Raw genomic sequence first — 23,620 nt, 5'->3', positions numbered from 1 at the left:
TCACATCTTCCATAATACATCCTTAACACTACCACCAGTCATGGCGCTCTTTGGCAAAACCTGGCCCTTGCGCCACAAAACAACACACATCATCATCATCCCTTACCACTTCCAGTGCCTCGCTTACTATCGCAAACAGCTGTTCACTTCCGAGACTGTTAAACATTACTTTAGTTTTCTGCAGATTATTATTTACACCCACCCTTCTGCTTTGCCTCTCCAGGTCAGTGAGCATGCATTGCAATTGGTCCCCTGAGTTACTAAGCAAGGCATCATCAGCGAATCGCAAGTTACTACGCTATTCTCCATTAACTCATATCCGCAATTCTTCCCAATCCAGGTCTCTGAATGCCTCCTGTAAACAAGCTGTGAGTAGCATTGGAGAGATCGTATCTCCCTGCCTCAAGCCTTTCTTTTTGGGGTTTTGTTCCTTTCTTTATGGAGGAGTATGGTGGCTGTGGAGCCGCCATAGATATCTTTCAGTATTTTTACATACGGCGCGTCTACACCGTGATTCCGTAATGCCTCTATGACTGCTGAGGTTTCGACTCAATGAAACGCTTTCTCGTAATCAATGAAAGCTATATGTATGGGTTGGTAATATTCAGCACATTTCTTTATCACCAGATTGATCGTGTGAATATGGTCTATTGTTGAGTAGTCTTTACGGAATCCTGCCTGATCCTTTGGTTGACAGAAGTCTAAGGTGTTCCTAATTCTATTTGCGATTAGCTTAGTAAATACTTTGTAGGCAACGGACAGTAAGCTGATCGGTCTATAATTTTCCAAGTCTTTGGCGTCTCCCTTCTTCTGCATTAGGATTATGTTAGCGTTCTTCCAAGATTCCGGTACGCTCGAGGTCATGAGGTACTGCGTATACAGGGTGGCCAGCTTTCCTAGAACAATCTGCCCACCATCCTTCAATAAATCTGAACAGCTGTTCTTCACAATTATATTTTCTCATAGCTGTCGCTGGGCGGTTGACAATCAGTTGAAGATTAAAATTGTTTGGCATACTGTCCGGTGGCCGCGATGGCGGAGACACAGAGGCGGAGACGGAATAAGATGTGAGCAGTTTATTTTGCGAAATTGTGTCCTTTGAGCTAAAATACAGTACAGCAGCGGCGACAGCTATATATATGTTCGATGGTCGTGGAAGCGAATGAGAGCCCCTTGTGTCAAGCTGCTTTTTATTGCGGTAACAAATGTATGAACACTCCAGGTGCATTTTAATGCGGTTGCCGTTACCGTGATGTTCTGTATAAAATCCAAGGGCTATAACACCGTCGCTGCGCGCCGTACGTTTTATGTGCGAGTGAAAGGACGTGAGGGAAACGACTATCACGGCTCAGTTTGGCATGCGCGAAGGAGAGAGCGGAGAGTAAACGCGCTGTGTTCCATCGCGCGAAAGGCCGTGGGGGGATGGGAGGGAGGGGGCGGCGTTTGCTGTGTTGCGACACCACGTACCCGAGCAGACGAAGGTGGGAACGTCAAGCGTCTAACCGTGCGCGGCTTAACCGTGTCCGGGGAGAAGATGATCCTGGGGGTTGAGCTGATTTTGGGTGTCTTGGACCTTTAAGGCCCCTCAGCAGACGCAGCGCACCCCATTGGCCTCGAGTTCACGTAGACGGCACCTCCAGAGTGAGCGATCCGATGGAAATCAGTACTTGCCTTTCCTATCCTCCTCTCCAATCTTTGTCTTTCTATCTCAATTTTAATCTTTCCTGTCTTCTCCCCTCGTCTGGCTTGCTTCTATGGCGTGCAAAACCAGTGATGACGATGAGCCACAATAAACAGGGCTATATTTTTACTGAGCCGAAGGCACTAGCTGACGGTCATTCCTCGGCGGATAAATCTCCCGGCCAACCTCGCGCCGGCCACTCGTGAGTAACGCGCCCGCTTGCTTCCTAGGTAATGGCCTGTCCCTAGCCAGCCGCAGTTCCAATCTTCCTCGACGTCGATGCTCCTACAGGACCCCCTCCCCCCTCGTCTATCTAGTGACGGAGCGGTGCAGGTAGCCAGAACGATAATTTGAGGAGAATTGGGTCGGGGCGTTGGGAGCTGAAGTGTGTTTGATGAGTGGCGAAGACCAAGTGCCTCTGGGGTGATTGGTTTACGCGGTGATCGAGGGAGTAAGTCTTTAACCAAGGCGCGTTTGAGGCCAACGATAGCAATATTGCCCTGTCGGCTGTTTAAGTCCTCGGTGAAATGATTGTCGACCGAGTGACGCGGTATGGACCGTCATAAAGGCGTAGCATGGGCTTCTGTACGGAGTCACGGCGCACGAAAACATAAGAGGACGTCGTCTGCATTTTGGGAATATGCGGTACGGCGCTGGCAGCGTGGTTCAGGAGCACGAAGTGTTCAGACTGAAGCTCGCAGCCACTTAATATAGTCGGTGGGATCAGCGCACGGCGATGAAGTGGTAGGGTGGAAGAACTCCTCTGGACGGTGTAGTGGTGCTCTAAAAACCACCTTGGCAGGCATACAGCGCAGATCCTGCATCAGTGTAGCCTGGACATTAAGCCTAACTAGTGGTAGTAATGTGTACCAGTGAATAGCGTCAGCATGCGTTCTGACGCCACTTGATGTCTGAATGAGGTCTTGAGGACTTGATGAAGCAGTGAAAACGTCCAACAAGACCATTGACGATGGGGTGATATGCCGTGGTGCGCATGCGAGAAGTGCCTTGCAGGGTCAGCAGGTGATGGAGTAGTGCCGATTAAAAGTGGCGTCCTCTATCGGTTGTAATAGTAAATGGTGTCGTGTCGCGAAGCTCAGTCCGCGACGAAGGCGTTGGCGATTGTTTCAGTACGGATGTTGGGTAGAAGGAAAACTTCTGGCCATCAGGTAAAGTGATCTATGCAGGTTAGGAGGTAAGTGTTCCCGTTTGGTGGCGGCCATGGCCCCACAATGTCAATGTGTACCTTCTCGAATGGTGGAGTAAACTAGCGAAAAGATGCCCCCTTGTGTGTCGGTGAACCTTCGATTGTTAGCATACCAGACAAACACGCACCGAGGCACCTACGTCCTTATTGATGCTCGGCCAGACGAAACGTTGTGCATTCAGATGTTGCGTAGCCCGGATTTCAAGGTGGGGTAGGTTATGAAGGGCATCAAAAACAGTGCGCCGGAAATTGAGTGGAATGACTGGACGTGGGTGCACGTGGAGACATCACGAAGAATAGGGACAGCAGAAGGCGGAAAGTGGACAACGCGCAGATATAAGGCGCCAGGCTTCCCACAAAGCGCAGTTACCTCTGTCGTTTTGTTGCTGCGCAGCATGTGCAGAGAAGTCGATGCTAAGCGGGTGCGCGTGCTGTATTCCGCGATCGAGGCGAGATGGCGTGTTTCCCGTGTTGAAACTTGGGTAGAATTCGTCCGGGCGGCATAGGTCAAACGTTTGTGGTCTGCCTTAATCTGGAACTCTCAACCCTCCAGTAAGTGTCTGAAGTAACGTACAGCTTGTACATTCCGAGGAGTTCTCTTCCGAATGTGCTGTATTCGACTTCCGTGGATGAGAGCTTGCGAGAAAAGAAGACCAGGGTCTGCCAGACATTATCCGCGTACTGTTGAAGCAGCGCTCCCACTACAGCATCGGACGCATCGGTCATCAGGCAAAGTGGGGCTCTTGGTCTCGGATAGACGACAAGGGTTGCCTGAGACAGCTTGGTCTTGATGGTATCAAAAGCGGTTAGTGCTTTGGGGACCAGGTGATTTCAGTTGTTTTGGAGTTCTTGCCCTGGAGCATGTCCGTTAGGAGCCAAGAGAAAAGCGGCGCATTGAGGGATGAAGTGGTTGTAGAAATTCACGAGGCCAAGAAACTCGCACAGTTTGCGGATAGAAGATGACTGACGCAGATCGTGTGCGGCTTGGACATTTAACGGCAAGGGACGGGTGCTTTCCTTGTCGACAGGGTGACCTATGAAGTCCAACTCCATCAGGCCGAATTTGCACTTTGATGATAAGGCCGTATTCGGCGAGACGCTGAAAGAGTTGGCCCAGAAGTTGGATGTGTTGTTCCGCATCGCGACTAAAGACAAGCAAATCGTCAATGTACGCGAACCAGGAAGGCAATTTTCTTGTCACTGCGTCGATGAATCTTTGAACAATTTGTGCGGCATTGCGAAGGCCGAAGGGCATGCGCACGTACACGAAGAGTCCATATGGCGTGATGATTGCCCTCTTGGAAATATCCGCTGGTTCCCCAGGAATATGAATTTGCAATTCACCAGGTCGTTCTTCGAGAATATCGGTGCTCCATGCAGTGGTGCCGATAAATCTGCAATGTGCGGAAGGGAGTAACGGTCCGGCACAGTAGCATTGTTAAGCATACGGGAATCTCCGCACGGCCACTGGTGTCCGGGAGACGCCTTGGGCACCATATGCAGTGGAGATGCGTTAGGGCTTCAGGAAGGCCGCGCGATACCGAGTTCCAGCATATGTTCAAATTTGCTGCGTGCGATATTCCAGCGATCAGGTGGTAAACGACGAGCTCGAGCATGGACGGGCGGGTCGGTTGCTATAACACAGTGTGTGTCGACATGCTTGACCGGCAAAAGGAGGTTGGCTGGTCGAAGAAGGAATGGGAATGGCTGAAGCAGTGTTATGTAGACTGAATTCAACAATGCGCTGTTGACCGCCGGAAGTGGCACACGCGAATTTATAGCAAGCACAGAAAGGTGTGTCGTAGCATCAACGACGTCTGCGGTGAATGCAAACTAAGAGGTTGTAGCGGTGCGGGTATCCGCACTCAAGATGGGGTAGGCAACATCATCAGTTAGAAAAATTCATCGGAATGCCCTGCGGAGGCTGATGTTGAGGGACAGTGCTTGTTCCCCATACGTGGCAACGGGGGCCTTATTGGCGCCTTGTAGTCGTGATTGGACTGCCGGCGCTTGCGAATCACAGCTGATGATGGGATGAAACTGACCTGCGCACCAGTATCCACGAAAAAACGCAGGACTGTGGTTTTTTGAGTCACGAAGAATAAGTGGCTAATCGAGGCGAGCACCACTCGCCGCATTTAGTGGCGCTTAGGGGAGCTTCCGTAAAAACTACACGGCGCTGTGCATTTTCGCTCTGCATTACCGAAAGCACGATGGTACCAGCATTCGCCTTGCAGTGATGAGGACGGCGAGCGGCTGCGCGAGAAAGAGCGGCCGCGCGATGAAGAGCGCTGGCGTCGAGGAGATAGAACGGCGATCTGGGCTGACATTTTGCAGATGTCCTCGCGGCATTCATCACGCAGGCTTTGCAAGGAGGGCGAGGGTGGCACAGTGGATGCATCTGAACGTTCCGCGAGTGAAACTGCGGGACTTGTTGCCTCCACGACCGAGTCGGCAAGTTGGGCTAGCTGGGATACGGGCAAACGGTAAGCGGCCGCCAGGTTGCAGGAACAATTCTCGAAACAAACCTTGATCGAAGATCAAGGTTTCTTGCAGGAGCTGCGAAAGTTTCCGATCCCCAAGCTCTTCATCTTGGAGAAACTGCTGTAGCCGTAGCTGTTCCCACATTTTAGTGCGTTTGACGAGTTCGCTCGTGGAGATATCGAAAGGGTCTGTCGCCGGGGGTTGAAGGATCAAGCCGTGAAGCTCGGCGGAAATCTTGGGAGGCAGCGAGGATACGAGATGATTGAATTTTTGAGTCCTGAACGTCACTCGCGCGATGGCGAACTGGATGTTTAGTTCGCTGGCCAGTACTGGGGTAACCTCAGCGAAAGAAGAGCGGCGTCGAGCTGCTGTGCGGGGGTTGTTCGATCGCTATCATCCGTGAAGGTGGCTTCGCGCTGATCATTGGAAACGTTGCGGTTGTCGTCAGCCATATCCGCTGTCCGTTGTCGTCATTCTTGTGGCGTGCAAAATCAGTGATGGCGATGAGCCACGATAAACCGGAGTATATTTTTACTGAGCCGAAGGCCCTAGCTTACGGTCATTCCTCAGCAGATAAAAAATTGGAGGACGCTTAAGCTTCGCCTTCAAGAGTGGAGCGCGATAGCTTTCCTTTCGACCCGCCAAGGAGTGTAAGACAATGCGCTACGGCGGAGCGATCACTTACGAGGCGCCCTGCATCGGACTTTGCGCCCACCTATCACGCGGTGAGCGTCGGGCAACGAAACGTGCGCCTGAGCAAACGGAACGAACCAAAGAACTCGGTGTCTCGGAGGGGGAAACGATCTACGCCAGCCAAACGTCGTGATCGGCACCGGCAGAGAGATAGTGATCTAACGAAAGGAACGACGCTTGATTCTGCAACCCGTGTGGGAACACGGCGAAGCGTCGTTAGCAAAGAGGGAGTAGGGGCCGCGACGCGCCTCGCACCGGTCCCCGCAGAGCCCCAATGCGTGCGTGGCGCGCCATCAGTCGGGGCAGCGCCGTACATTGAGAGGAGGTAAAGGCCCCCCATCCACGCGCCACCGCCCCTTTCTTTAGTAGCGATAACCGCCTTTTCCCCTCACACCAAATCCGGTTCCGGCATTACCCCTTCCGGCATTTCCGGTTCCGGCATGTCCGGTTTTAAGATTTCCGGTTCCGGCGTTTCCGCTTCCTGGAGTTGCGCTGCGAGAATTTCCACTCTGATTGCAGACGATGGTGAGACGCCCGTGCTTAGCAACCGGCGCTAATTTGAGTAGCTCGCTCTAGCCATTCCACCAAGCGTCATTCGTGTGCATCTACGTGCTTGTTTGCGTACGCTGCGCCCGCACGCTTTGCCTTTCGTCCCCTTTCGCTGACAATGTGCGGAGAGCCATGGGCTGGGGCACAACACACCAACATAATTCGCCGTACACATCTGCTCGCGTCACAACACTAACACAATTTGGAGTGAGCATCTGCTCGCGTCATCCACACAATTCGCCGTACACCTTTGTACGCGTTACAACACGCGCGCACGCACCAATTCACTGCACACCTACGCTCATATCACACAAGAAAAGCACACTTGTTTTCACCATCTCACTGAATGCCCTCCACGCAAATTTTAACTTGTTATATTTCATAGCTTCACGTGATTGCAGTTCTTCACGCAATGCACGCACTTGGGACGGTCGTTACCTTCGATCTTCCGTACGAGACAAGTTCAACCTCAGAATCAACAGCACAAACTCCATGCGTCTGCCGTACAAATTGGCGTCGCGAACTCCTTCACTAAGGTCCCTCCATACGGGCTGGCTGGAAGGGATTTATGCTTCAAAACAAGAAGAATTCAAAGGGGACAAGCTGTTGTATTCCGCTGAAGTGGTAGTTTGCGGTCGCTGTTTTCCAAATGCACGAAAAACGGGAGCAGTCTCCAAGCGCCAGGCACTACATTCCCCTGTACGTTGTCTCTCGTGGCACAAACCGCCGTAGGTTGACACGAAGCAGCCAACAAAACGACCAGATCGCCGTTTACAATTGGCGGTGGTTCTTGGATGGAATCACGTTAACAGTTTCAACCGCAGCTGGTGCAATTAAAGCCTCTCTATCCACGCGAAAATAAACAACGCACAACGCTAAAAAACATAGCGCCACTTCCACTCGAAACAGGAAGCTGAGGATACGTAAGTTCCGCTTGACGCCGGAAGCTAAGGGGGTGAGTAGGAGAGGAGCGTGGAGGAGGAGGGTAACCTGGTCGGCGGTGGCGCGTGGATGTAGGGGCTTTAAGAGGAGGGGGTCTTCTGTGTTTGCCCCTAGATGGCTCTGCGTGTGCGTAAGGCGCAGTAGAAATGTAGCGGAAACGTACTTCGCTGCACGTTTAACTGTGACTTCTGTAATTTACATGCTCATAATTACGGATATACACAGCAGTATATCTTTCTACGGCACGTTTGTAAGGCAACACCGCATTCACTAGAGGCGTTTTTGTCCCACTTTAAGCGATCGGACTCATGGCCGAGTGGTAGCGTCTCGGCCTCACACTCCGGAGACCCTGGTTCGATTCCCGCGCCCATCTTGCAAGTTGTTTTTATTTGTGAATTACTTGCCGGGATTTTTCGCTCACGGCGAATGACGCCGACACCGGCTCTTCTGCGACACGAGAGCGCTGTCGCGTTACAAACTACCGGCCCATCTCGCGCCGGCCGCTCGTCATCTGAGCCATGCACCCCCTTCGCTTTCCAGGCAGTGGCCTAAGCCAATGCTTGCCGGCTAGGGGACAATTGTCCCCTAGCCAGGCGCTGTTCTCATCATTGTCCTCGACCTTCGATGCTACTACACTTCCCATTTTCTTGACAGTGAAGGTTAACCCTGTGTGAGCAGCCAATCTAGGTCGTGTCATATTCGGTTATAGTGGTAACGTGTACAGCTGGCGTTTGCAGGACCTGTTTCACAGAGCCTGCAGTGTTTTCCTGTAAGGCTACACGGTGGGTGGCTGGCGCTACTGCGGAAAAAATATTTGGAGCACGCTTAATCTTCGCCTTTAGCAGTCGAACGGGACAACATTCAAAGATCCCCGACTTCTGAGGCTCCGCGGAACTGCAGCTTATGTAACCGTAACGTTTACCGGGAAACGCTGGCGCCAAACGCTATGCATGAAGGCGAGCTTTCGGACAGAAACGCGACCTCTTGCGTGAGCCCTTGATAGGCGGAGGCGGGCGTCATCTTGAGGGCGTTATTGCAAGGAACCGAGGAAAGCGCGCAGCTTTATCAAAAGTACAAACGCTGGAAAAGAGACTTGTGTTTGAGTTTCCGTCCAAAAGAATTTTCTTTTCACGTGTATTAAAATGAGTCGGACGCTATGATGTCTGTAGGTTGTGTGTAAGTCATGCTTTACGAATTTTCCGACGCAATTTACTTTGATAAATTCAAATAGTCGTGTAAGGCCTCTGCTCCTCGCAGAGGGCCTGCGTGCTTTGGTATTCGTGGTTGGGTTGGTATGGTTAAGAATGACTTTATGCAGAAACGACGGTCGATGCGGGACGCCGGTGCCGGATTTTCTGCGACACGGAGCCGTTAACGTTATCGCATTAATACACTCTTATGGCTGTATATTTTACTACTTTTGATATAGTCGTGGGCTCGCTTTCACGGTTACTCGAATATTCTGGAAGGGAGAATAGGTTTTGATATAGAATTTCGCCTTCTTTATTGATAAGTACGAGTAAGAATTGCTGCTCCCATTTTTTTTTTCCCTAAGCACGCAGGCTCCTGTATGTTGCAGCAATATATATTTCTTGCACGGGGCAGCAGTTTCTGCGGTGCCAACCGCTGTGTCCCATTCAGAAACTAAGTTTCACGAACTCAGCGACTATGACGATTCACACACAGAAAAACCTGTTGCAGAACAACACAAGCGTCAAAGAAAGAGTTCCCGTGAAGCCTCTTCATAAGTGCCCTATGTATAGCAAGTAAGCTGCCGCGCTACCAGGCCGTATGTTTTGAGTTTTGCGTGATGTGCAATGGTCGGAAAAGCCTCTCTATTTCTTTGCGTACAAGAAAAAAATTATCCTGTTTTTCGCGCAATAATATGAGCAGATGTGTGAGACAACTCCACTCACAGCACGGTTATCAGCAATATTTATTTGTGATAAGCTGATTCCAAGATATGCGATGCTCTTATTGGGCATTCTATCCGTCGCTGTTGTGCCAGTCTGTCATTTATAATTATTACGAGAGTATTCGTATAATATCTTCATTCCCTGTTAATACTGTCAAATGATCTGTAGCAGGAATTCCTTTCTCTACTCTTAGCGTTCTCTTTTGCAAGAGCTTCGTTTGTAGATACTATTTCTGAAGAGCTCAGCCAAGGGTGTATCTGCAATACACGTGATTTCGCCTCCTCGCTTCCACTGGGAGACCTGAAAATAAGGCAGGAATTTTCTACTTTAGACAAAAACTACCACTATAATCTACCCCAAATCATTATTTCGTGGTACTTGAGACGTGTCTCAAGTCACGTAACTAAAAAGAACATGTTTGCAGTTCAGGTTTTGTGGGTCAGCGCCCGTACATAGCAATATGGGCTACGTGGTTCGACCTCAGTAAGAACAATCACGCGCATATTTACCACAAATATTTGCCTATTTGCCATCAGTGCCGAGCTCTATGCCTGAACGCCGTAAGTCAAAAGATTTTTGCAGCTTGACAAAACGGTAGCGCCACTCGTGCTACTGCTACAGACGTTTGGCAATGGGCAATTTGCGTTTTGTTACTTTTGTCATTCATGATTAATTTATGATTTATTTGTGAAAGCATTTAATTATATCATGTAGTATATTACGGCTTTACGACCTTAATAAATTTATATCGGAGCGACATACGTAAATAAACTTATTTTTTAGCGATAACGGCTGCAACACGTTGCAGCTGATATGACCCGTCACTTGTCTCATAAAATGAGGTTTTCTGCAAAGATCTACGTTAACAGTTCTTGCATTTCGTGCCTATAATAACAGCTTGCCAGTTTTAATTACACAGAGCAATTACAATCGGCAATGCCCATCTACTTTGAAAATTACCAGAACAATTAGGCACGGGCTGATGTGTGGCTTATGAAACCAATATTTGCAAGTGTAAATCACGAAGGATCACACGGGTGATTGAGGTACCTGTTCTTGGTTCAAATTCTTGTAAAACCAAGTGTGCCGTTCTAGCACATTAAGTAAATTGACGTTCAGATAATCGATATTTTTCACTGAAATGCGCACAAGTATGCATGTCACAGGCAATGCAAACTTTTTTCTCGTATAAGCTTTTCTGTTGCTCATACTGCGTGGAGGCTATTGTATTAAGAAAGCCTCGCACAGCGAAGCAAATTATTTTGGTGTGCACGATTCAAAGACCAACGAAAGCAACACAAAGCACTTATTCTGGGCTTCAGTCTATTAAATGGCGTTCTCCTTTATTATTCTGTACAAGTGAATTTCTACAAACAACTCTTAATGAAAGAGAAGTCAAATCTTCCAAACCATGGCAAACGACACCTTATATCTAGCCAATCTGCTTTCGAAAAGATGTGCTACTCAAATGACAGTATGAAAAGGAATATTGGTCTCCGCGTCAACATATTTTTACAATTTCTACTTTGAATTAGAGGAACATATTCAATAGTGGTGAGTGGATCTGTAATTTGAACTAATTTGTGTCGAAAGGAGCAATAAACTTCATTCACCTGTCTTCCGTCGTGTACATGAGGGATGCAAAACTACTATTACGGATCACTTATTGTAATCAGTACGTAAATGACGTTCATAATTCCTTATAATGTTACTATGTATAATCCACCCTGTATAAAACGCGTGATAGTTACCGTGAGAAACAAAATAAATTCCCTATATTCAGTGCCAGCTTTGGTAGTCGAAGAAGGTGCAGCTTCGCCCATAATGCGAAGTCGTCACATATCAGCGGAAGCGATGTTATGGGGAGTAAGTCTTGCGTTGTTCTGTGCGATATTGTTCCAAGTTTTTCATTTGAAAATGTTTTACGCTTAAAAGTGTTCGGGGTGCATGGCGCACAGCAAGTGTTATTCTAGCGCTAAGTTTGAGCCCAGTGCTAGAATAACAGAATACCTCGTTTCTGGTTTATATGAGAATTTCCGTTCTCCCACGTTTGTGCTGCATTCGCCCGCCGTCGCCATGCCTTTCATCAAGCGGTACATTTAAAGCTTGCGACCGTGAGCTGCATGGGATTCCTCTTCAACGCAAGTTTGGGGCAAGAATTCTACTGTCGCCATGCTGTTTACGTAATGACGCCGTCGTCACGTCATGGCTGCCACGCCGTCATTGTCGCGCCGTCATGCTCGTCATCATTCCATGGTTGCCACACCGTCTTCGTTACGCTATCGTCCTTACTTTGTCGTCATGCCCTCGTCATCCCACCGTCTCCGCTGTGAAATCGCCGCGACGCCGTGATCTCTGTCGTCGTCATTCCATCACCGTCACACCCTCGTCGTCGCTCCGCGGCCGTCATTCCGTTGTCGTCCTGCTACCTTCGTCAAGCTGCAGGGGTCATAATGTCATCGTCAATCCGTCGCAATAATTTCTGCTTCTTGATATTCCCGTGGTCACACTGTCATCTTCATTCCATCATCGTCACACCGCCGTCGCCAAGCCTTCGTAGTAGCCGTGGTCTTGTTGTCATTGCGTACATGATCGCATCACACGCAACTTACCGTCTGGGCAGGTTTGCTCCACGAGGCTATCTCTTTGCATAAGCGATACTCCTGCTATGGTAAGTAGGTAAGGTCATTATTTCACCACAGTTTAATTCGGAAGCGTAGTGAATATACTTGGGTCTCTTCATGATGGTGGCCTTATCAGTGGACGGCTTGGCAGCGGGCAGTATTAGGGTAGCGGTAGTTTCACAGTGATTGCTTAATTGAGAGGTCTTTCTGCTTCTTGAATTACTTTGAAAAATAAGTTCAATGTTCCGAAGCTTCCAACTGACGATTAATTAGTCCTCGCTCTACAATCTGCTAGCCTCCTAGTTAGCTCAGGCGATGAGCGACCACGCTGGAGAAGTGGTGGTCACGGATTAACTGCCCGGACCAGTGGAAATTTTAATCATTTCCAAAGGTGTCTTTCTGAAGCAAGCGAATACCTTAGCTCCATTGTATTCTTGGGCGGATGAAAACATACCCGTTTTTTTTTTTGCTATTACTTCTAAAAGATGAGATCCTTTGAAACCCAATCGAAATGCGCATGTTAACCCTTAAACTGCCAGATGAACAATATTTTTGATTAAGAGAAATTTCAGCACGAGCAAGGCGAATGTAGATATTAGTCTGTTCCTCTAAATTTGCCTTGATTTTGTCACTTCCTCCCGCAGTCGTGTTAACAGAAATGCTTATAGTGAGCGCCAGCAGATGTTCTTGTGGGAAAATTTGCCGGTTTCGTCGCTCTCCTGAGCGCACGTGGTGGCCACGTTCTCGCCGCTGTGAGAGTTGTTTCGTTTGTTTAAGCAAGCTCCCAATTCTCTGCATAGAGCTGCCGCCGGAGAAAACACACTGACTGTGCCGAGGAAAGCATATGACGCCTTGAGGAAGACAAATCCACTTGTCTAAACCTTGGTTCCCGAGTTCCCCTCGTTCTCGTTTTCCTCGATCATCAGCGTGAATTTCCATCTCCTGCCTTCACCGTGTTGTTCCTGACCATCGCAAAGCACTTCTGGTATTAGGGATCTTGTAGGCGATGTTCGGAGACGCTCAATAAAATTGTTGAGCTGCGAATTAAAGCTTGAGGAAGGTTTTTCGTTCTCTGCAACTGATGTACCACCTTCCGTGGCCTTTATGAATTACAAGCAGAAATTATTGAATGAAGATTGCATTTAAATGAAATAGAGGGCGTGAACCGCATATTTGAAATCTTGTTTTGTGCGAACCACATAAAATATTTTGGGCAGCTTGCGCAATACTATGTAAACGTCGGTTTGGGACCTTGCAGTTACTGTGATAATGTCGCGCTCACCGAGCAAAACGGTATTCTTCTGTTCATCGAGAGGGCAGGGAAACGCAGCGCAATATTTTCAGTTTTCCCTAGCCACTAGAGCTTCATTTAAATTGTGATAATGAACACTATATTATAAATGACACTACGTAGAATGTGCACCATAAAACGTTAAAGCGTTCAGTAGGCAGGAAAAATATATTTTTAGCTGGCTTTGTTGGGATACCTATTCTATAGCATAAAAGCCATTACTGTAGGCTAAGCTAACTCACGCTTCTTCGTCCACCACGAAGTTTTGTATCGATCCCCGTTATTGAAAAGCCATGGCGTACTGTCAGCCAAAAAATAAATAAATAAAAATAAACAGACCACGGCTTAGGTGGCCGGAGTGGCTGCAGGGCCACACCGGGACTGTGCTATCTCGCTCCGCGCGCTGACGGCGAGAGTGCCTCGACTGACGCCATGGCGTGTGCAGACTTCGCCCTAACTTTCACGCGGGGCCTTGTCACGCTTGAGAAATTTCTAGTGCGCCGTTCGGTTGCTCTGGTGCTGACGATTGTGACTAAGGGGTCTAGTAGATGGCGCTGTCGCACAGTAGCGGATGGCAGCCGGCCATCAAACCGTGGCACTGAGAAGGAACGAAGAGCCGTTCTGATTGTTGTTTTGCTTATATTCACCTTATTCTTCATATTGGTGCATGTCGCCGGCGTCCACCACTGCTGGATTTTATGCAACATAACGCAAGTAGCCACGACGGCGGCTACGGTGACGCGCGCTCTTTCACGCGGGCGCGATAAGTTACAGGCGCCAAGCTTTACAGAGGGCACGCCTGTCGAAAAAAAAATTAAATTATGGGGTTTTACGTGCCAAAACCACTTTCTGATTATGAGGCACGCCGTAGTGGAGGACTCTGGAAATTTCGACCACCTGGGGATCTTTAACGTGCACCTAACGCCTGTCGAGATTACTTGTCCGACATTAACTCCAGCAGCGGGTTTACTATTTATATCAGCGACGCCTCTGAAAACCGCTTCAATGAGCTATTACAGTGCGTACGCCGTTATGAAACTTTACAGAAGTACGGCTAGGAACAGATAATTGGGAAGACGAATCGGAAACTAGTCAGTCATGAAAGTTTTTTCACGGGAACATTCCATGGCTCGAAGGGGTCCTCAGTCCGATGAAAAGTTGCTGTAGACCGCGATGACTTGGCTTACTCGCCTGCGCATCGAGAGCACCGCCGCCACAGCTTCGGACGTCCGCGCAGCGCATCCCACTCTATCACTTAACACGGCGACGTGAAGTGTGGCGCCAAATCGGGGCACTCTCGTCGTCAGCGCGCGAAGCGAGATAGGAGCGCCCCGCTGTGGCCCCGCAGCTGCTCCGGCCACTTAAGCCCTGGTCCGTTTACTTGTTTGGCCCAAAGTACATACGAGAAAAAGGTGAAAGACGTTTATGTGCCCAAATCTAGAACATGAAACAAATGTATATTTTATAACAAATGTATTATTATTATTATTATTATTATTATTATTATTATTATTATTAAGTGTTTGGATGGGTTGGTATTTAAATAGGAAAGCAGTTTTCGCGAAGAACGAGCGGGAAACCAGATCTTACCATGCGGTTAAGGCTGGAAAAGCAGAAAACGGCCTTAGTCGATGTGACTGACCACTTGCTGTGGTCCTCGCGGCTTGAAAATACTAGGGCTCCGAACTGGGTTTGCACTTTGACGACTTGTACATCAGTGACACTGCGCTTGTGCGCGCAGTACATGTCCTGGGCGCCACCGGCGCCATTTTTCCAAGACTGAACGGTAATGCTGTCGCCGACTTTGTCACTGAGCTCTTGCGTATAGATGTCTGGAAAACATGTGGTAGAAAGTTATTAATAACTACTAAAATATACATATTTACATGGTTTGTGTCTTCTACGTTGGCGTAAATGACATTATATATATATATATATATATATATATATATATATATATATATATATATATATATATATAGAGAGAGAGAGAGAGAGAGAGAGAGAGATTATATCTGCAGCTCAAATGCAAAAGGCCGCATTTACCTTTATTGTTCATCAGGAACCAACGTTCTCTAATTCAGCCAGATTTTGTACATATAATTTCGTCGTCTCTATTAGAATTATACACGACAATCAGTGCGTACACAGAAAGCTGCCTGAAACTCAAGCTCCACCATTTCGCATGAAATAATGTAGTGCAGTGGTAAAGAATTGGGTACTACGAAAGAACCAGCTGTAAAAATTCACATGCTATTTGAGAACATTCACATGTAGTCATGCGCAGAGCAATGCATGGACCTGGGCCCCACCCGCCCCGCGGGCCAGGCTTGGTAAAGAACTATTTGGCGGACCTGGGCCTGGGCCTGTCTCTGATTTGACACCATAGGCCAGGGACAGTTTACTGATAAGCCTATAGGTCGGGTCTTCGAATACGTGCGGGCACTCTGCATAAATCCGAGGTATGGTGTGAAAATTTAAACGGACAATTTAGAAAAAAACTGGCTGTTAATTACCTTAAAAACGAGATAAAAAAGAGCGTTAATTCTGTTTTGTTTGATTTTCTTATGTAAAAGGTATTATTATATTTTTGCTCTCTTGCTAAGAACAAGCTCTGTTATCGCGGAAGAGAGAGATTGAACTTTAATAACCGAAGGCGAGTTGTTCGGTCGCCGTCCTTGCGCATGGCCTCCTCAGTCCACGAAGCCATGTAAGTTGACTGCCTGCTTTGCTCTGTTCGCAAACTGTTACTGGTCGCAATGGTTGAGGCTCGTGAGCTGCTGGGTCTTCGACTGCTCTGGTCTGGAGTGCGGGATAAGCGCGACGTTGGTGTTTCGTTTGCGTTCTCATATACAGGGTGTTTGACGTGCGTCAGAACTTGCAGTCCTAGGTGTAGAATAACTGAGGTTGTATTTATTGCCCCGTGAGAAAGTGTTCTTTGGTACTGCCATTTGTTAGGCATTATTATGCTTTGCAAGTTCGATTGACGTTGTCTGAGTTATGGCGTCCACTTTCGAGAGCTTCGGGTGTGGCGGGGTAGAGATGATGATGTTTGGTGTTTAATGGCGCAAGGGCCAGGTGTGGCCAAAGAGCGCCATGCTAATGTTAATGAGCTCGCAGTGGACAGATGGGTTCTGTGATCTTAATGTGCCGTGGGTGTAAAGGGGCCTAAAAGAGATGATCCAAATTCCATAAAATGTAGGAGTAATAAAATTATGGGAATGACTACTGACGTGTACTATGAACATTAGAAGTCATTGAGAAAGAATGATGCAATATATAAAATACGTGAGATGCTAAAATGTCTGGAGCACTTCTGCCTCACCAGAGCCCTTGAAAGCCAAGGACCTAGAGGCATGTGCTATACAAAGAACACTATCGTAGATGTATCCTCTGGAAAGAGAATGCACTAAGGAATAATTGGGCTTGTCACGTGTAGCACAACATCTTTCAAGTAAGCGAGGACTTCTTTGGTCTTAAAAAGCGGTTCTACACCAAGAAACATGGCCGTATGCAGAGGTACGTGATGGCTGTATGCAAAATGAAAATGTTTCCTCCTGTCTCTTTCGGCTTCCCGGCACTCCAAGAAGACGTGGAGGACAGAAAGCCTGTCGCCGCATCTACCACAGGTTGGAGGCTCGTTACTAGTTAGGAAAAAGTTATGAGTGCCGAACGTGTGTCCTATTCTTAGTCTAGTGAACAGGACATCTGTTCTTCGTGTTTTCTTTGTTGGGTACCACAAACCTAACTTAGGCTTAATTACGTGAAGCTTATTACTCGTTTCTGCGTCTCACAAGCGCTGCCAGTGGCTTCGCGGTTTGTTTCTGAGGAAAGGCTTCATGTCTGTGGCAGGGACTGCAGCAGAACGAGTACCCTGCGATGCCATTGATTTGGCCATCATGTCAGCAAGCACATTTCCCTGGATTCCTCCATGGCCACGAACCCAGCTAATAACTACATGTCTGTGCGGTGAGTAGATGTTACATAAGTGTGTGTAGAGTTCATTGAAGACAGGATTTTTATGCTTTCGCAAAGAAATTAGTGGTTTTAGAAGAGTTAACGAGTCTGTGAATATTATTGCTCTGTCAAGCTTCAGTGTCTTTATATGTTTTACTGCAGACAGTACTGCATAGGCTTCTGCAGTCAAGATACTTGTTAGGCGGTTCAACACGTCAGATTCAGAAAGAGAGTGACCAACAGCAGCATAGGATACTCCAGCTAGGGATTTCGACGCGTCTGTGTAAAATTCGTAGCAGAAATACTTCGATTGCACCTCTCGGAAATGTATAGCAATTTGAAGCTCAGGAGCGTGCTTCGAGACCTCTACAAAGGATGTGTCACATTCTATCACCTGCCACTCCCATGGCGGTAATAAATTAGCAGGAGCCATTAGGCGATGTTCGAGTATTCGGACATACATTTCTTCACTAAGTTCTCTTACACGCAGCGACAAAGGAAGTCTCATGGAGGGTCTGTAACGGAAAAGTGTTTCGCACGTTAAGTCGTTCACTGTCGTGAAACACGGATGTTCCTTGTTAGAGCGCACTTTAAGAAAGTAGATGAAGCTGATGTATGTTCTCTGAAAATGTAGTGACCACTCGTCTAACTCTGCATATAGACTTTCGACGGGGCTTGTTCTAAATACGCCGGTGGCGAGGCGGATACCCAGATGATGAACAGGGTCTAACATCTTTAGCGCGCTCGGTGCGGCGGAGTGATAAACCACGGCGCCATAGTCCAGTCGTGATCGAACTAGGCTCCTATAAAGATTCAGTAAACACTTTCTGTCGCTACCCCATGTTGTGTGGGATAGGATTTTAAGTAAGTTCATTGTTTTAAGACATTTTGCGTTAATGTATTTTATGTGTGGAAAGAATGTAAGCCTGGAGTCAAGTATAACACCTAGGAATTTGTGTTCCTTGTTTACGGGTATTCGTTGGCCATATATTACAACAGTGGGATCTGCAGCAAGCCCTTTTTTCTGGTGAAAAGAACGCAAGAACTTTTGTTGGGGTTCACTTTGTACCCGTTTTCGTCTGCCCACTTGGAGACTTTGTTTACGCACTGTTGTACCTGCCTCTCACAGACTGTTAGGTTGCAGGTTTCGAAACCTACTTGTATGTCGTCTACGTAGACGGAGCAAAAATCACATGGGGGTAATATTTTACAAAGCGTGTTCATTTTAACTACAGAGAGCGTGCAGCTCAGTACGCCTCCCTGCGGTACCCCAGTTTCCTGTATGTATACACGCGACAGCGCATTACCTATTTTCACTCGGAATGTACGGTTTTGCAGGTAGCTTTCTATAATGTTTAACATAATGCCACGGATCCCCAGCGGCGATAGGTCACGCAGGATGCCATAGCGCCAAGTTGTATTGTACGCCTTTTCCATGTCGAGAAACACGGATAAGAAGGACTGTTTATGCAGGAAGGCGTCGCGAATGTTTCCTTGCATGCGCACTAGATGGTCGGTTGTAGATCGTCATACTGTAAAGCCACACTGATACGGATCAAGAAATGTATTTAATTCAAGGAAGTGTAAACGTCGAAGGTTTATAATTTTTTCAAAGAGTTTGCATATACAACTTGTGAGGGCAATCGGGCGATAACGTGTTGCTAATGTGGGGTCTTTGCGCTGTTTAAGAATCGGAACGACCAACGCTTCTTTCGATGCGGTAGGGAGGTATCCCGCAGCCCATATTGCGTTAGAGTGCTAGCAGAGTAATTTGAGTATCACTGGGGAGGTGTTTAATCATGTCGTACATGATCCTGTCCGTTCCAGGTGCGGAGCTGACATGCAGTCAGGGAGGCTCTCAACTCGGCAATGTTAAAAGGCGCGTTGAAGGGTTCATTCTGTCTGCATTTGCGGTCGATAGCCTTGTGTTCTGCTTCTTTTTTTGTGTTTTAGAAATGCCTTGGAGTAATGGTTAGAACTGGAAACGTGCTGGAAGTGTTCGCCAAGGGCGTCTGCTTGGTCTTCCAAGCGGTTTGCTTCACCCTTTACTAGGGGCAACGGATGAATTTCTTGCCCCTTAAGCCTTTTCAGCCCATCCCATACTTTAGATTCTTGAGTATACGAGTTTATACCAGATAGAATACTCTGCCAGCTTGCCCTCTTTGCCAGTCGTCGCGTCCTTCTTCCCTGCGATTTAGCCTGTTTAAATTCTATTAGATTTTCTACTGTAGGACTTTCGCGTAGTTTGCTCCAAGCTTTATTTTGTCTCTTCCGCGCTTCTCTACAATCGTCATTCCACCAGGGGACCCGTCTTTTTGATGAAGTGCCTCTTGTTTGAGGAATGAACTTTTCAGCGGCGTGATAAAAGCGGTGAAGTATGAAGCAGCATGATTTATAGTAAAATTATCTATAAAATCCCGTGATACGTTAGTTGATTCCCTAAAACGTTCCCAATCAGCTAAGGCCAGTTTCCAGCAAGGGAAGTGTGGATGGAAGTCATGTTTGTTTACGAAGTTCATCGTTACTGGAAAGTGATCACTTCCGAATGGGTTTTTAATTACATGCCATTCTAAATCAGGAAAGATGGAAGCGGATCCGATCGGCAAGTCTATTGATGAGTACAAGTTATGATGTGGGTTATAATACGTTGCTTCTTTCTCATTAAAGAGACACGCACTGGTGATTAAAAGGAAATTTTCAATGAGACGGCCCCTCGCGTCGCATCGCGAGTCTCCCCACATTATGTTATGAGCGTTAAAATCTCCCACGAGTATATAAGGCTCGGGGAGCTGGTCAGTGAGCTTATAAAAGTCTGTTTTTTCGAGACGCTGGTTCGGCGGTATATAAATAGAACACACAGTTACTATTTTATTAAAAATAATGGCCTGAACAGACACTGCCTCAAGGGGCGTGTTAAGCGCGACGGGTCGGCTATTATTGCTACACCGCCGTGGCATTAGCCTCCTCACGGTCTTTCCGGAAGATGGTGTAGTTTCGAAGAAAATTTCTATTGGTAGGTTTGAGGTGTGTCTCTTGAACACACAGCAGCTTCGGATTATGTATGTGTATTATTTCTCTAATGTCGTCGAGATTATGTAGAAGTCCTCGAACATTCCACTGCAGTATTTGTGTCTCCATTTTGATAAATGTGTTGGGTGCTGTGTGTTTAAGAAACGGATTAGTTCACAGACGCTTCGAAGGCGCCGTGACGGGAGTTTTATCACTTTTGGAGCGATCGAGAGGGCCTCGCTGCTCCTTAGGCGCTGGTGGCGCCGTGCGGCTGGTGGTTGTATCCATCGCCTCTTGCAAGGCACTGGACACGCGCTCTTCCAAGCGCTTTGTTTGGCGTGAAGGCCTCGGCACGTCGTACTAGGCCTTCGGGGTCACCTGCCCGGAGGTAGATGGCCCCGTCTGCTGGGTCGGCGTAGCAGCACTAGCTGCATCCGCCGGCGGGATTGATGGTGTCACTGCCGCCTCACTGGGTGTGGGACGGTCAGCCGCCGGAGACCGTTGTGGCGCTGCCTCCTGACGCGCCACATCGGCAAGTGTGTTTTTGGGCAGGTAAGATACCCGCCTGCGTGCCTCTTTGAAAGATATGTTTTCTTTGACTTTGATTGTCACAATTTCTTTCTCCTTCTTCCAGGATGGGCGCAACCGCGAGTATGCGGCGTGCTGCCCTTCACAGTTTACACAATGGAGAGTGTTCTCACAAGTTTCAGAAGTATGTTCGTGGGCACTGCACTTCGCACAGGTTTGACGGCATCGGCAGCTCTGCGAACTGTGGCCCAAACGTTGGCATTTGAAGCATCTGAGAGGATTTGGCACATACGGCCTAACGCGGAGCTTGATGTACCCGGCCTCTACAGACTCAGGCAGAATACTTGAGGCGAAAGTCAATAGAAGGTGTTTGGTCTTGATTTCTTTGCTGTCACGTCTGATCGTTATTCTTTTAACATTGATAACATTCTGGTCACTGAAGCCCTCCAAGAGCTTATCGTCAGTGAGCTCCAGCAAGTCATCGTCCGAGACAACACCGCGGCTTGTGTTCATCGTACGGTGCGGGGTTACAATTACTTGGGTTTCCCCAAATGACACTAGTTTTGTCAATTTTTCGTAATGTTTCTGATCGCGGAGCTGTAAGAGCAGATCAGCGCTTGCCATCCTCGACGCCTTATAACCTGGACCAAAGACTTCAGTCAGTGTCTTAGAAACAAGGAATGGTTTAGCTGGTTTTTCAGAGTGGATCACGTGAAAACGAGCGAAAGATTCTTCATCGGTGCGCCCTCTTTTCTGAGGGCGATCAGGAAGCGTAGGGAAGGATGTTGCCATAAAGGAATTGAATTTTCGGCAATGACGCCAGCCACCCGCCATGGAGACGCACCACAAGGGGACACTACAGGGACTGTAAGAACAGGTCCTGTACACGCCAGCTGTACGTCATCACTATAACCAAATATGAAATAACCTAGGTTGGCTATTCACACAAGGTTAACCCTTGCTGCCTGGAAAAATTGGAAAAGAAGCCGGGAGAACACAGGAAAGGTGGAAAGTGAGAGAAAGACAAAGGCTGGAGGGAGAGAGAGACAGGAAAGGGCAACTACCGATTTCCCCCCGGTGGGTCAGTCCGGGGGTGCCGTCGATGTGAAGCAGAGGCCAGAGAGGTGTGTTGCCTCCGCCGGGGGGCCTTAAAGGTCCAAACACCCGCATCGGCTCAACCTCCAGGATCTCCCTTTCCCCAGACACGGCTAAGCCGCGCACGGCTACACGCGGGAGGGTCCAACCCTGGTGTGCTCGGGTGCGTGGTGTCGCAACACACCAAATGCCTGCTTACGCAGACGCCCCTGTGGGGAGGGGTATAGATTCTTCTCTACAGTCTGTGGTGTGCGAGTATGTCCGTGTATTCGCGCAGTACAGGTTCGTCTGGAGAGTTCGTTATTCTGTCTTCTAGCGAGGATGCCCGGTTAGTATATTCTCCAGCTGCAGTATGAGCTGCGTTGTTGCATGCTAGGGACGGGTGTTCTGGCGTCCAGACTTTGTAGAGTTGAGGTAAGAGATTAGTGTGTTCAAAGATGCGTAAGGCGGCTGTCGATATTCTGCCAATCGTATAATTGTGACACGCTATTTGCGAGTAGGTCAAGATCGTGACGTAATCGGCTGAGCTATCCATGATGGCTAACCTCTTCCTGCTTGTCTTTGCCTGGTGCAGCGTGTACCATGGCCGCTCCATCTTCTTGCTTTAGTTTGCTAACTATACTAAACCAGTATGCCTGCCTGCCCCATTACTTGGCATAGTCGGTGTACCTGGCCGTTTCGTCTTTCCCATAGGACCGCTGCAGAGCGCGCACTGCTGCCTCTATTCTTGCTACGTAGTGTTCCGGGTTCAAGCTTCGTGGGACAAGAGACGTTCCTGTTTGGTTCCTGATTTGCTGTGGGATTCGCTGCTCTCGATAGTGTCTGGCTGTTCCCTTACGAAAATGCCTATTGACATTATTTAGAACTCCTACCGACTTTCTGTTTACTTTATTGACAGTCTATTTACATTTACATTCAAGTAATGTTTGTTCATAGACTGTCAAAATACTTATTCTTACTTTTGTATAACAATTTTTTAAAGTACACCGTTAAATGATTTTCTTGTTACTTTTGTAGAAAGAATATTTTAAATACGCCGTTTAAAGACTTCCTTCTATCTTACTTTTGTATAAAGAAAATTTTAAATACGCCGGTAAAAGATTTCCTTCTCACTTTTGTATAAAGAATATTTTCAGCACACCGTTAAAAGGCTTCTTTCTTACTTTTGTATGTAGAATATTTTGAATGCCCCGTTAACGTATCTTCTTCTAGCTTTTGTCTAAATAACAACTTTAGTACTCCGTCAAAAGGCTCATTACTTTTGTGTAAAGAATGTTTTACTATACATCATCAAAATATTTTTTTGGAGGACATGTATCCTCAGTACGTCCACAGCTCGTTCTACTTGCCGAAAAATATTTAGAATGGGAAGTAACTTGGGAGTTTTTGATTAATTTTTCTAACACACATTAATGCCGATATATGACATACTCAGGGATCAGTTCTTTGTATTACATTGACACGTGTACTTGTTTGTCTCTATCGGGCGACAGGTTTCACCGCCTAACAAATGGTATCGTACAGCGCAGGACGCGCCTGCATGTATCAGAAGTTTCTGGAATGCTACCGATGGTTCCATCCGCTGTCTGTGACCGAACCTTGTGTAATCTGAGTGCATGTGTGCGCGACGCGAATAATGTAGAA

General features: G+C 47.7%; 1 protein-coding gene across 1 annotated transcript in view; it reads right to left on the bottom strand.

Annotated features, from left to right (window-relative positions):
* Positions 1-9,497: 9,497 nt before the first annotated feature.
* Positions 9,498-23,620, bottom strand: part of LOC135916776 (deoxyribonuclease-2-alpha-like) — a 74,373-nt gene continuing 60,250 nt past the window's right edge. Inside the window, exons 6-7 of the mRNA XM_065450218.2 lie at positions 14,978-15,219; positions 9,498-9,772 (exon numbers count right to left, since the gene is read on the bottom strand). Coding sequence (XP_065306290.1) covers positions 9,662-9,772; positions 14,978-15,219 — 353 coding nt within the window. The 3' untranslated portion in view covers positions 9,498-9,661. The remainder of the gene's footprint in view (positions 9,773-14,977; positions 15,220-23,620) is intronic.

This window comes from Dermacentor albipictus, chromosome 7, assembly GCF_038994185.2.
Source record: "Dermacentor albipictus isolate Rhodes 1998 colony chromosome 7, USDA_Dalb.pri_finalv2, whole genome shotgun sequence".
Taxonomy (NCBI): domain Eukaryota; kingdom Metazoa; phylum Arthropoda; class Arachnida; order Ixodida; family Ixodidae; genus Dermacentor; species Dermacentor albipictus.
This window is presented reverse-complemented; position numbering and strand designations above follow the sequence as displayed.